Source organism: Nycticebus coucang, chromosome 1 (genome assembly GCF_027406575.1).
Source record: "Nycticebus coucang isolate mNycCou1 chromosome 1, mNycCou1.pri, whole genome shotgun sequence".
Taxonomy (NCBI): Eukaryota; Metazoa; Chordata; class Mammalia; order Primates; family Lorisidae; genus Nycticebus; species Nycticebus coucang.
Genome location: NC_069780.1, coordinates 117589631 through 117603579, shown reverse-complemented (window position 1 = coordinate 117603579; position 13949 = coordinate 117589631). Strand labels below are relative to the sequence as shown.

Genomic DNA, 13949 nt, shown 5'->3' with positions numbered 1-13949 from the left:
AGGGCGCTGACCCCCTATACTGGAGGTGGCGGGTTCAAACCTGGCCCAGGCCAAAAAAAAAAAGAGAGAAATAGATACAGTAATGTGGCAGGATATAAAATCAATGTCCGCAAGTCAGTAGCCTTTGAATATGCCAATAACAGCCAAGATGAGAAACTAATTAAGAACACAATGTCCCTCACAGTAGCTTCAAAGAAAATGAAATATGCCCTAGGAATATACCTAGCAAAAGAGGTGAAGGACCTCTATAAAGAAAATTACAAAACCTTAAGAAAAGAAATAGCAGAATATTTTAACAAATGGAAGAACATACCATGCTCATGGCTGGGAAGAATTAACATTGTTAAAATGTCTATACTTCCCAAAGCAATCTACAGATTCAGTGCCATCCCTATTAAAATACTAACATTATACTTTCAAGACTTGGAAAAAATGATTCTTCATTTTGTATGGAAACAGAAAAAACTCCATATAGCTAAGGCAGTTCTTACTAATAAAAACAAAGCCAGGGGCATCAGCCTAGCAGACTTTAGGCTGTACTAGGAGGTCACAGAGGTCAAACAGCATGGCATTGACACAAAAATAGAGACATAGACAAACATGTTTATTTCTTTGTTTTAAATTGGCGATGCTGCTTAAGGGGTGGGGTTTTATATTCTGCTTTTAAATGTTGGTTCCTTTTTTATGTGGTTCAGTAAATCTTAGTCATGAATAGTGTCTTTCAGAGTTGGCTGCTTTTCTGGTGTAACTAGTTCCGATGGCTGGGAATAAAGGAAGAGGACGTGCTGCTTTTACCTTTAATGTCGAGGCTGTTGGATTTACCAGAGGTGAAAAGTTACCTGATGTGGTATTGAAGCCACCCCCACTATTTCCTGTAAGTACGTTGACAGCTGAGTTCTCACAAGGTCTATTTTCATGTTTCAGAGAAAATGGAAATTCCTATAGGACTTGAATATATCATACCATTATGATATCCTCAAATACAGAAAATAAGAGAGTGTGTTTCACTTCCCTTTAATTAAATATTGCCACTGTTCACCTCTGAAATTTTCCCCGTTTTTACACTGCTTTCTTAAATTATGGAAAACAAAAGTGCATATGGGCTCGGCACCCATACCTCAGTGGTTAGGGCGCCCGCCATATGCACCAGGGTTGGTGGGTTCGAACCCTGCCCACGCCTGCTAAACAACAACAATGACAACAATAGCAAAAAAAATCTAGACATTGTGGAGGGCACCTGTAGTCCCAGCTACTTGGGAGGCTGAGGCAAGAGAATCACTTAAGCCCAAGAGTTCACGGTTGCTGTGAGCTGTGATGCCACAGCACTCTACTGAGGGCTACATGGTAAGACTCTGTCTCAAAAAAAAAAAAAAATTGCTGGCGGCACCTGTGGCTCAGTCGGTAGGGCGCCGGCCCCATATACCGAGGGTGGCGGGTTCAAACCCGGCCCTGGCCAAACTGCAACCAAAAAATACCCAGGCGTTGTGGCAGGCACCTGTAGTCCCAGCTACTCGGGAGGCTGAGGCAAGAGAATCGCTTAAGCCCAGGAGTTGGAGGTTGCTGTGAGCTGTGTGAGGCCATGGCAGTCTACCGAGGGCCATAAAGTGAGACTCTGTCTCTACAAAAAAAAAAAAAAAAGGAGGTGGAGCAAAATGGCAGCCGAGTAACAGCTTCCTTGCATCTGGGCACCGTGAGTCTGGGGATATAGGACTCCAGGCATCTCTGGCTTGTGGGATCTGCCTATCATCACCCCTGAGAGGATACAGGGAGTCAGCGAGAGACTTCTGGACACCAAGAGGAGGACTAAAACAGTGGAAAACCGGCAAGTGGTCGCGTGTGTTCAATCCGTCTAAACCCGCCCGCAACTGTTAAGTTCAGTAGCAGCGAGACTGCAAACCAGAAAGGCCTTACCTGTGAACTGTTTTGGTGTCTTTGGACTTGGCACTCAGCTGAACTGCCTTGGGGAGAGCCTGAGCAGGAGTGCGGAGAACTTTGGCCTTTGTCTAGGGCCCCAGTCTGAGCTGCTGAGCCAGACGGAGCTAATAGTGTTTGGCTCTGGGTCACAGGCAGACATTCTGAGCGATCTGCCCCAGCAAGCTCCGCCCTCAGGATCACAGAGCTAGAATTGGGTAGGAGCTGGTAACCCAGCGACCAAGTAGCCTAAGGGCGGGGTCTGAGCCACCTTGCAGCCCTAACCCTCAGGGGCAGAGTGAGACCGGTTTTGGCACACAGGGTAAGTGGATAGTCACTTCAGCAGTGATTCCAGCGACAAGCACTTCCCTGAGAAAGCTTCTGCTCAGTAAGTGAACAAGTTCAAAGTGCCTTTTAAGTGGGCTGAAGAGAGATTTAGGGTGTCTACCTGCTGGGGTTTGAGAAACTAGCAGCCTCCAGTCGTATTAGAACTGTGATTAACATCTCAGACCCCAGAAGACCACGTGTTGCCCAGACAATATTCAATAACATATACATACTGCTTTCTTTTTGGTTGTTTTTTTTTTTTTTTTGGTTTGGTTGTTTTTTTTGTTTATTTTGATCTTGTGGATTATTGTTTTGTTTTTTAAGTTCAACCTTTTCCATACAGATCCTTTTTCTTTCTCAATTTTTCTAGTTTAATTATAATTTCCAATTGCTGCCTATTTCAATAATTAGAACTTCATTTTTGTTAGTGTTTCTACCGCTATTATTTGGTTTTTCCAGCCAATTTTATCCCGTAAAGTTTTCTGTTTGCTTGTTTTGGTTTGATTTATAGCATTTTTGTCTTTCCTCTCTACTTGGTGGAGGTGGGGTACTGTGTCTGATCAGGTTAGCAAAGAGCTGCTGACCTCAAGGGAACCACCCAACTGGGCAACCCCAGAAGGTGTTTTTTTTTTTTAAGGTTGTATCAAAGTACCCTACTGTACACCTATATTGCTCTGTCTCCCTCTTTCTGTGCCTCTCTTCTTTTTGTCAATATTCCTTTTACCCACCCCCTCTCCTTTCTCTATTTTTCTTTTTTTTTCCTTATCACTCGGTCCTCCTTTCTTTCATCCCTTTTTTGCCCTTAAACCTTCTCACCCTTCTGGTCCTGTAACCCTTAGTCCACAGGCACGAAAACTTAAAGAGCAAGAGGAAGTGAAAGGAAAATTAGGGCAAGGAAACAGATAAAAGAAATCACCCATGAGGAAGAATCAGCAGAAAACTCCAGGCAACATGAAGAACCAGTCCAGAACAACCCCGCCAAGGGACCATGAGGTAGCTACTGCAGAGGATTCCACCTATACACAAATGTTAGGAATGACAGAAAGGGAATTTAGAATACACATGTTGAAAACAATGAAAGAAATGATGGAAACAATGAAGGAAACTGCTAATAAAGTGGAAAATAACCAAAAGGAAATCCAAAAACAGAATCAAATCAGAGATGAACGATATGAAGAATATAAAAAGGATATAGCAGAGCTAAAAGAAATGAAACAGTCAATCAGGGAACTTAAAGATGCAATGGAAAGTATCAGCAACAGGTTAGACCATGCAGAAGAAAGAATTTCAGAGGTAGAAGACAAAGTTCTTGAGATAACTCAGATAGTAAAAGAGGCAGAAAAGAAGAGAGAGAAAGCAGAACGTTCACTGTCAGAATTATGGGACTTTATGAAGCATTCCAACATACGAGTTACAGGAATTCCAGAAGGGGAAGAAGAATGCCCCAGAGGAATGGAAGCCATACTAGAGAATATTATAAAAGAAAATTTCCCAAATATCACCAAAGATTCTGACACACTGCTTTCAGAGGGCTATCGGACCCCAGGTCGCCTCAACTCTAACCGAGCTTCTCCAAGACACATTGTGATGAACCTGTCCAAAGTCAAGACAAAAGAAAAGATTCTGCAAGCTGCCAGGTAAGCGCCAGTTGACCTACAGGGGCAAATCCATCAGAGTGACCGCAGACTTCTCTAATGAAACTTTCCAAGCAAGAAGACAATGGTCATCTACCTTTAATCTACTTAAACAGAACAATTTCCAGCCCAGAATTCTGTACCCTGCTAAGCTAAGCTTCAAAATTGATGGAGAAATCAAATCATTTACGGATATACAAACATTGAGGAAATTCACCACAACAAGACCAGCTCTACAGGAAATACTTCAACCTGTTCTGCACACTGACCACCACAATGGATCAGCAGCAAAGTAAGAACTCAGAAATCAAAGGATAGAACCAAACCTCCACACTGATGCAAAAGATAAAACTAAGCAATGGACTCTCACCAAATAAGACGAATAGAATACTACCAAACTTATCAATTATCTCAATAAATGTTAATGGCTTGAATTCCCCACTGAAGAGACATAGATTGGTTGACTGGATTAAAAAACACAAGCCATCCATTTGCTGTCTGCAAGAAACACACCTGGCTTCAAAAGACAAATTAAAGCTCCGAGTCAAGGGTTGGAAGACAATTTTTCAGGCAAATGGAATTCAGAAGAAAAGAGGAGTTGCAATCTTATTTTCAGATACATGTGGATTTAAAGCAACTAAAGTCAAAAAAGACAAAGATGGTCACTTTATATTGGTCAAGGGAAAAATACAACAAGAAGACATTTCAATTCTAAATATCTATGCACCCAATTTAAATGCTCCCAGATTCTTGAAACAGACCTTACTCAGTCTGAGCAATATGATATCTGATAATACCATCATAACAGGGGACCTTAACACTCCTCTTACAGAGCTGGACAGATCCTCTAAACAGAAGTTAAACAAGGATATAAGAGACTTAAATGAGACCCTAAAACAACTGTGCTTGGTAGACGCATATAGAACACTCCATCCCAAAGATAAAGAATATACATTCTTCTCATCACCGCATGGAACATTCTCCAAAATTGATCATATCCTGGGACACAAAACAAATATCAACAGAATCAAAAGAATTGAAATTTTACCTTGTATCTTCTCAGACCATAAGGCACTAAAGGTGGAACTCAACTCTAACAAAAATGCTCGACCCCACCCAAAGGCATGGAAACTAAACAATCTTCTGTTGAATAACAGATGGGTGAAGGAAGAAATAAAACAGGAAATCATTAACTTCCTTGAGCATAACAACAATGAAGACACAAACTACCAAAACCTGTGGGATACTGCAAAAGCAGTTTTGAGAGGAAAATTCATCGCTTTAGATGCCTACATTCGAAAAACAGAAAGAGAGCACATCAACAATCTCACAAGAGATCTTATGGAATTGGAAAAAGAAGAACAATCTAAGCCTAAACTCAGTAGAAGAAAAGAAATATCCAAAATCAAATCAGAGATCAATGAAATTGAAAACAAAAGAATCATTCAGAAAATTAATGAAACAAGGAGTTGGTTTTTTGAAAAAATAAATAAAATAGATAAACCATTGGCCAGACTAACGAGGAATAGAAAAATAAAATCTCTAGTAACCTCAATCAGAAATGATAAAGGGGAAATAACAACTGATCCCACAGAGATACAAGAGATCATCTCTGAATACTATCAGAAACTCTATGCCCAGAAATTTGACAATGTGAAAGAAATGGATCAATATTTGGAGTCACACCCTCTCCCTAGACTCAGCCAGGAAGAAATAGAGCTCCTGAACAGACCAATTTCAAGCACTGAGATCAAAGAAACAATAAAAAATCTTCCAACCAAAAAATGCCCTGGTCCAGATGGCTTCACTCCAGAATTCTATCAAACCTTCAAGGAAGAGCTTATTCCTGTACTGCAGAAATTATTCCAAAAAATTGAGGAAGAAGGAATCTTCCCCAACACATTCTATGAAGCAAACATCACCCTGATACCAAAACCAGGAAAAGACCCAAACAAAAAGGAGAATTTCAGACTAATCTCACTCATGAACATAGACCCAAAAATTCTCAACAAAATCCTAGCCAATAGATTACAGCTTATCATCAAAAAAGCCATTCATCATGATCAAGTAGGCTTCATCCCAGGGATGCAAGGCTGGTTTAACATACGCAAGTCTATAAACGTTATCCACCATATTAACAGAGGCAAAAATAAAGATCACATGATCCTCTCAATAGATGCAGAAAAAGCATTTGATAAAATCCAGCATCCTTTTCTAATTAGAACACTGAAGAGTATAGGCATAGGTGGCACATTTCTAAAACTGATTGAAGTTATCTATGACAAACCCACAGCCAATATTTTACTGAATGGAGTAAAACTGAAAGCTTTTCCTCTTAGAACTGGAACCAGACAAGGTTGTCCTCTGTCACCTTTACTATTCAACGTAGTGCTGGAAGTTCTAGCCAATACAATTAGGCAAGACAAGGAAATAAAGGGAATCCAAATGGGAGCAGAGGAGGTCAAACTCTCCCTCTTTGCTGACGACATGATCTTATACTTAGAGAACCCCAAAGACTCAACCACAAGACTCCTAGAAGTCATCAAAAAATACAGTAATGTTTCAGGATATAAAATCAATGTCCACAAGTCAGTAGCCTTTGTGTACACCAATAACAGTTAAGATGAGAAGCTAATTAAGGACACAACTCCCTTCACCATAGTCTCAAAGAAAATGAAATACCTAGGAATATACCTAACGAAGGAGGTGAAGGACCTCTATAAAGAAAACTGTGAAACCCTCAGAAAGGAAATAGCAGAGGATATTAACAAATGGAAGAACATACCATGCTCATGGATGGGAAGAATCAACATTGTTAAAATGTCTATACTTCCCAAAGCAATCTACCTATTCAATGCCATTCCTATCAAAATACCAACATCGTACTTTCAAGATTTGGAAAAAATGATTCTGCGTTTTGTATGGAACCGGAAAAAACCCCGTATAGCTAAGGCAGTTCTCTGTAACAAAAATAAAGCTGGGGGCATCAGCATACCAGACTTTAGTCTGTACTACAAAGCCATAGTGCTCAAGACAGCATGGTACTGGCACAAAAACAGAGACATAGACACTTGGAATCGAATTGAAAACCAAGAAATGAAACTAACATTTTACAACCACCTAATCTTTGATAAACCAAACAAGAACATACCTTGGGGGAAAGACTCGCTATTCAATAAATGGTGTTGGGAGAACTGGATGTCTACATGTAAAAGACTGAAACTGGACCCACACCTTTCCCCACTCACAAAAATTGATTCAAGATGGATAAAGGACTTAAACTTAAGGCATGAAACAATAAAAATCCTCCAAGAAAGCATAGGAGAAACACTGGAAGATATTGGCCTGGGGAAGGACTTCATGAAGAAGACTGCCATGGCAATTGCAACAACAACAAAAATAAACAAATGGGACTTCATTAAACTGAAAAGCTTCTGTACAGCTAAGGAGACAATAACCAAAGCAAAGAGACAACCTACACAATGGGAAAGGATATTTGCATATTTTCAATCAGACAAAAGCTTGATAACTAGGATCTATAGAGAACTCAAATTAATCCACATGAAAAAAGCCAACAATCCCTTATATCAATGGGCAAGAGACATGAATAGAACTTTCTCTAAAGACGACAGACGAATGGCTAACAAACACATGAAAAAAAGTTCATCATCTCTATATATTAGAGAAATGCAAATCAAAACAACCCTGAGATATCATCTAACCCCAGTGAGAATGGCCCACATCACAAAATCTCAAAACTGTAGATGCTGGCGTGGATGTGGAGAGAAGGGAACACTTTTACACTGCTGGTGGGACTGCAAACTAGTACAACCTTTCTGGAAGGAAGTATGGAGAAACCTCAAAGCACTCAAGCTAGACCTCCCATTTGATCCTGCAATCCCATTACTGGGCATCTACCCAGAAGGAAAGAAATCCTTTTATCATAAGGACACTTGTACTAGACTGTTTATTGCAGCTCAATTTACAATCGCCAAAATGTGGAAACAGCCTAAATGCCCACCAACCCAGGAATGGATTAACAAGCTGTGGTATATGTATACCATGGAATACTATTCAGCCATTAAAAAAAATGGAGACTTTACATCCTTCGTATTAACCTGGATGGACGTGGAAGACATTATGCTTAGTAAAGCATCACAAGAATGGAGAAGCATGAATCCTATGTACTCAATTTTGATATGAGGACAATTAATGACAATTATGGTTATGGGGGGGGACAGAAAGAGGGAAGGAGGGAGGTGGGCGGGGCCTTGGTGTGTGTCACACTTTATGGGGGCAAGACATGATTGCAAGAGGGACTTTACCTAACAATTGCAATCAGTGTAACCTGGCTTATTGTACCCTCAATGAATCTCCAACAATAAAAAAAAAAAAAGAAAAAGAAAAAGAAAATTGCATATGCATTTTCATGAATATACTGAGTGCTCACAAACCAGGAAAGAATCAATTATTACATCTTCAATTGCTATTATTGATGTATTCTGATATCAAAGTAATATTTTAAAAAGTCAGTTAGGTATTACAGTGGTTCTCAGTTCCCTCTCTGCCACACTTTGACTTCATGATTTTCTTCTCATCTGTAGCTATAGAATTTAATTTTGGTCCTTAGTATGCTACCTGGTCTTTTCACACTGAACTGATTTTTTGTTGTTTTTTTTCACTTATTTCCTTGTTTCATCAAAGTCATTTTGAATTTTGTTACTGTTTCCCAAAATTTTATTAGTGTTTGTACTACATTTAGTGTTGTTTTAAAGTTAGTGAGTGTAATAGAAACATAATTGATGTAATGTTTAATGTTTTTATGCTTACTTTAAAATGTAAGCCTACATTTCCAAATGAACATGTGCTACAGTATAAAAAATGGAAATAACCAGATACCCTTCCCTTCAGGAATCTTTTCACCATTTCAGGAGGAAAAGTTTTTTGTTTGTTTGTTTTTGAGACAGAGTCTCGAGCTGTCTCCCTGGGTAGAGTGCTGTGGTGTCATAGCTCACAGCAACTTGCACTCCTGGGCTCAAGGATCCTCCTGTTTCAGTTTTTCTACTTTAGTAGAGATGGGGTCTCGCTTTTGCTCAGGCTGGTCTCCACCTATTGAGCTCAAGCTATTCATCCATTTCGGCCTCCCAGAGTGCTAAGATTCCCGGCCGGACCCACCGTGCCTGGTGAAAAGTCCTTGGTTGAAGGCTTTATGTCAGCAGAGGACTGTAACTTGTATCCGGGGATCAAGGCACCTCCCTTAGGGAGTCTGTGCCTCTTGCTCCTGGTGTTTCACCTTTGGGATATTCAGCCTGAAAACAAAGACCCTTCACTTGAAGTGGACGCATAATGTTACTTTGCAGCGATTTCTCTTACAGCAGGCTCTTCTCTGCATGTGAGGCGATTACCTCTCACCACAGGGAATGTCAGTATATAGTTTTCCTTAATATTTTGCATAAAATTTAAATGCCTTCCTACTGGCTCAAAGGCTCTGATTGGCCTTTCTGCTGTCTCTCCAACCCTTTTCCTACCACTGTCCTTCTCATTCCCCATCTATGCTGGTCTCCTTGTCCCTTAGACCTTTGCCCCTTCTGGTTCCTAGCTGGAACCATCTGTTCCAGGGATGACTCCCTGATTTTATGCAGATCTCTGTTCAAAAGTGACTTTCCCAAGAGCCCGGATGGAGCTGGATCAGCCACCTCCATCCTCCATGCACTCTGTCCGTCCCTCTTCCTCTCCCTGCCTTCGTTTTCTTCATGTCACCAATCACTACCTGAAATTGTGTATCACTCATTTACTACTTACTTGCTGTGTGTTTCTGCCCTACAGTGTAAGTTCTATGTAGGCAGGGGCTTTGTTGCATCATACGTATCTTCTGTTATCTGACCACGTCTGGGTTATGGTAGGCATTCAGTGAATCAATAAATTTTTGTAGCATGAACGGATACATTTTGAATTCAATTTTTAACTTTTTTTTTGAGACAGAGCCTCAAGCTATCGCCCTGGGTAGAGTGCTGTGGCATCACAGCTCACAGCAACCTTCAACTTCTGGGCTCAAGCGATTCTACTGCTTCTACCTCCCAAGTAGCTGGGACTACAGGCGCCCGCCACAAGGCCTGGCTATTTTTTTTTTTTTTTTGGTTGCAGCCAACATTGTTGTTTGTCGGGCCTGGGCTGGATTCGAACCCACCAGCTCAGGTGTATGTGGCTGGCGCCTTAGCCACTTGAGCCACAGGTGCCGAGCCTGAGTTGAATTTTAAAAGCACATGTTATCTTTATCCTATGAAACCAGCAGTATCTTTACCATGTCCCCTGAAGATCCATTTGTTTATAGTATACTGTATATATGTATGTATGTGCACATGCATATGTATATGTATAATTTTTTTTTCCTTCGGAGACAGAGTCTCAAGCTGTTTTCCTGGATAGAGTACTGTGGCATCGTAGCTCACGGCAACCTCCAACTCAGGCTCAGGCATCCTCTTGACTCACTTTTTCTGTTTTTAGTAGAGATGGGGTCTTGCTTTTGCTAACACTGCTCTTGAACTTGTGAGCTCAAACAATCCACTCACCTTGGCCTCCCAGAGTGCTAAGATTATAGGTGTGAGCCACCACACCCGGCTATATGTATAATTTTTAAAAATTGAAATGTAGCTTCAGGCTCTTGCTTTGCCATTTACTTTTTGTTTGTTTGTTTTTTGCAGTTTCTGGCTGGGGCTGGGCTTGAACCCACTGCCTCCGGCATATGGGGCTGGTGCCCTACTCCTTGGAGCCACAGGCACTGCCCTGCCATTTACTTTTTATACAGGATTACAAGTTGTTTACTTCTCAACTTCTTCACTGTAAAAGGAGAAATGATAGTTAGTGCTGTTAATGAGATAGTAGATGTTGGATATCAAGTACAACTTGGTCATAGTGACCAGTTGCTAAATGTTAGCTGTTGCTATTATTTTTTGGATGGTGCTGCTCCCACCAGTGGCATCAGCACTAGTTAAGATTAATGGAAAACTAAAGTAGTTCTTCTCCTGTGAATACCTTGATTTTTAAAAATATCTTCACAAAGCAAGACCATACAGAATTAGTCGATAGACTATATGGAAAAATGATTATTAGTGTAGTTTGTAGAGCCAGTAGGAAAATTATGCATATTTCCTGCCTCTAAAATAAGCAATAAGCAAGACAGGAAATGAGCTAAAATTTACAGATTACAGAAAGTCAGCATTTTTTAAGTTGATTGTAAAATTTAATGCCTGTAAAACATAGATGGTATTTGTATAAAATGACATTTTCTAGAATATAGATGAAAGGGATCTTAAAATATTTAATTTACTTAAAAAACCCTTGTCTCTAATTTAACAGGATACAGATTATAAGCCAGTGCCACTAAAAACAGGAGAAAGTGAAGATTACGTGCTGGCCTTGAAACAAGAGCTGAGAGAAACAATGAAAAGAATGCCTTATTTTTTTGAAACACCTGAAGAAAATCAAGGTGTGTATTAGACTCTTTAATTAGGTGGTTTAATTTTTTTTTTTTTTTTGAGACAGAGTCTTACTTTGTCACCCTGAGTAGAGTGTCATGGTATCAGCCTAGCTCACAGTAACCTCAAACTCTTCAGCTTAAGCAATCCTCCTGTCTCAGCCTCCCAAATAGCTGAGACTACAGGCACTTACCAGGATGCCTGGCTAGTTTTTCTCTTTTTAGTAAAGATGGGGTCTCACTCTTGCTCAGGTTGGTCTCAAACTCCAAAGCTCAAGCTATCCACCTGCCTTAGCCTCCCAGAGTGCTGGGGTTACAGGAGGGAGCCACTGTGCCCAGCCGATTATATACTTCAGTTCACACTGATGTTTAAGCACAAGGTGTGTGATCATTTGATGCTGATTGATTTGATTCAGTCATAAAGGATTGGCTAACAAAAAAATTTATGTTGATTTGACCAAAAAATACGTTCAAATTTGTGATACTTTTCTTTTTAAAACTGCCTTTTACAGTAGAAATTTTATATGTTCAGTGAAAAACAGGACAGTTTTTTAAAAGTAAAAATTACCCATGCTCTGTCAAGAGAATGACTAATATTTGATCATGTATTCCAGAGGTTTTCTCCTGTGTCTGTAGTCTCTTTAAAAAATTGAATTCATATTAGTTACTATCTTCATTTTTTTACTCTATGTATTGGCATTTTCACATACTATTTCTTAGAAAATATGGGTTTTAATAACCGGTGTTTCATTGTGTTGATATAACATTAATTTTAACTAATTCCCTACTATTATTTCCAGGATCTGGCTTATAAATGATGCTGTAATTACTGCCATTAACTATACATCTTTACACGTATCTCTGTTTAATATTTAAATTTATTTAAAACCTTGGCTTTTTTGGTCACCATGTAAGTATGTCTTTGATAGGATATAAAATATAAAATATATTATTCGTTGGTGATACTAAGGGCATACAGGAGAAATTACAGTTGGAGAAAGCTTGGCAGTCTCAGCCTGGAAGTGGGAAGTGATTTTATAGGAAGGGAAACCATTCCTGAGTAGCACTTTAGCACAGTAGAACCATATCGATTTTCAGTCTCTGCCCTTGAGTGTTGAAATTAAGGAGATCAATACCATCTTTGAGTTTTCAAAACATCATTAAAACATGAGAAATTCGTATAGTATCATCTCATTCCATTAAATACTAAAAGTATATTCCATTTTTCTGTCTCTAAAAGACTTAAAATTGGCAAAAAGTCAAAAAAGGAAGTTGTACGTAGTGATCTTACATGTGCTTATAAGAAGCATTTTAGACAAATTCATTTAATTTTCTAAACATCGCTGCTTGAAGTTTTATAACAGTTTGATGAGAGATACTGAATTTTTTATTATGTTGCATGCTTTCGTCTATTTGAGTTAAAAAACGCAATTAAAGTTCTCATTTTAAAGATGTTTTTAAAAGTAAAATCAACTGAACTAGTATATATTCTTGCTAGAAAAAAATAATAGTGCAGTCAGAGGTCCTCAAACTTTTTTAACAGGGGGCCGTTGGAGGGCCGGACTATAGTTTAAAAAAAAAAAAAAACTATGAACAAATTCCTGTGCACACTGCACATAATCTTATTTTGAAGTAAAAAAACAATATGGGAATAAATACAATCACACTGCCTCATGTGGCCCGCAGGCCGTAGTTTGAGGACCCCTGCGTCTTTTCTCTGGGTTTGGGGACAATATTACTTAACCAAATGGGTGGTTTCTAAAGCACATGTCTAACATAAAGGTGTATCAGGTCATTAAGTCATTTATTGAGTCTTTTGGACCGGGACAGTAAGAGCATAATTTTTTTTTTTTTTTTTTATAGAGACAGAGTCTTACTTTATGGCCCTCGGTAGAGTGCCATGGCCTCACACAGCTCACAGCAACCTCCAACTCCTGGGCTTAAGCGATTTTCTTGCCTCAGCCTCCCAAGTAGCTGGGACTACAGGCGCCCGCCACAACGCCAGCTATTTTTTGGTTGCAGTTTGGCCGGGGCCGGGTTTGAACCCACCACCCTCGGTATATGGGGCCGTGGCCTTACCAACTGAGCCACAGGCGTTTGATGTTGATCTGTGGGAGTAGTTGGCTTGTACTGGGATTAAAGGACTACTTTACTTTTTTTGTTTTGTTATTTCCAATTGAGCTGAGGGTGCAATCAGGTTATCTGTTTGCATCTGTAAGGTAAAGGCTAAGTCGTGGTTGTGTCCCTCACCCAGGAGGTGTGCCGCCGGACACCTGGGCCTTGTTCCCAGTGGGAAGAGCCCAGCACTTTATGTCTGATAACTATGCGATAAAGTATTTAGAAATATAAGGAATCTTTTGCTTTTCTTTCTTTCAGGAGAAAACTCTTGTGTAGAATTTTTTAAATGGATACAAAGTAAATTTTACTTGCAATCTTCGTTTTTAACCTCCTTTTCCTGGGGCAGTATATTTATTTATTTTCCTGAGGCAGTTTATTTTAAAGAAAAGAAAATGTTGAAAATACATGTTTTTAAACAAAATATATACATTTACCATGTGTGTATATAGGTTTATGCAATCAATGCATTTACATGTATACACATA

General features: G+C 39.6%; 1 protein-coding gene across 2 annotated transcripts in view; it reads left to right on the top strand.

Moving 5' to 3' along the window:
- POLR3G (RNA polymerase III subunit G) overlaps nucleotides 1-13949 on the top strand; it is a 52190-nt gene that overhangs the window by 12774 nt on the left and 25467 nt on the right. For both annotated transcript variants that reach the window (XM_053586735.1, XM_053586734.1), the window contains exons 2-3: nucleotides 716-874; nucleotides 11229-11358. In XM_053586735.1, the coding sequence (XP_053442710.1) occupies nucleotides 758-874; nucleotides 11229-11358 (247 nt within the window). In that variant the 5' untranslated portion in view covers nucleotides 716-757. The remainder of the gene's footprint in view (nucleotides 1-715; nucleotides 875-11228; nucleotides 11359-13949) is intronic.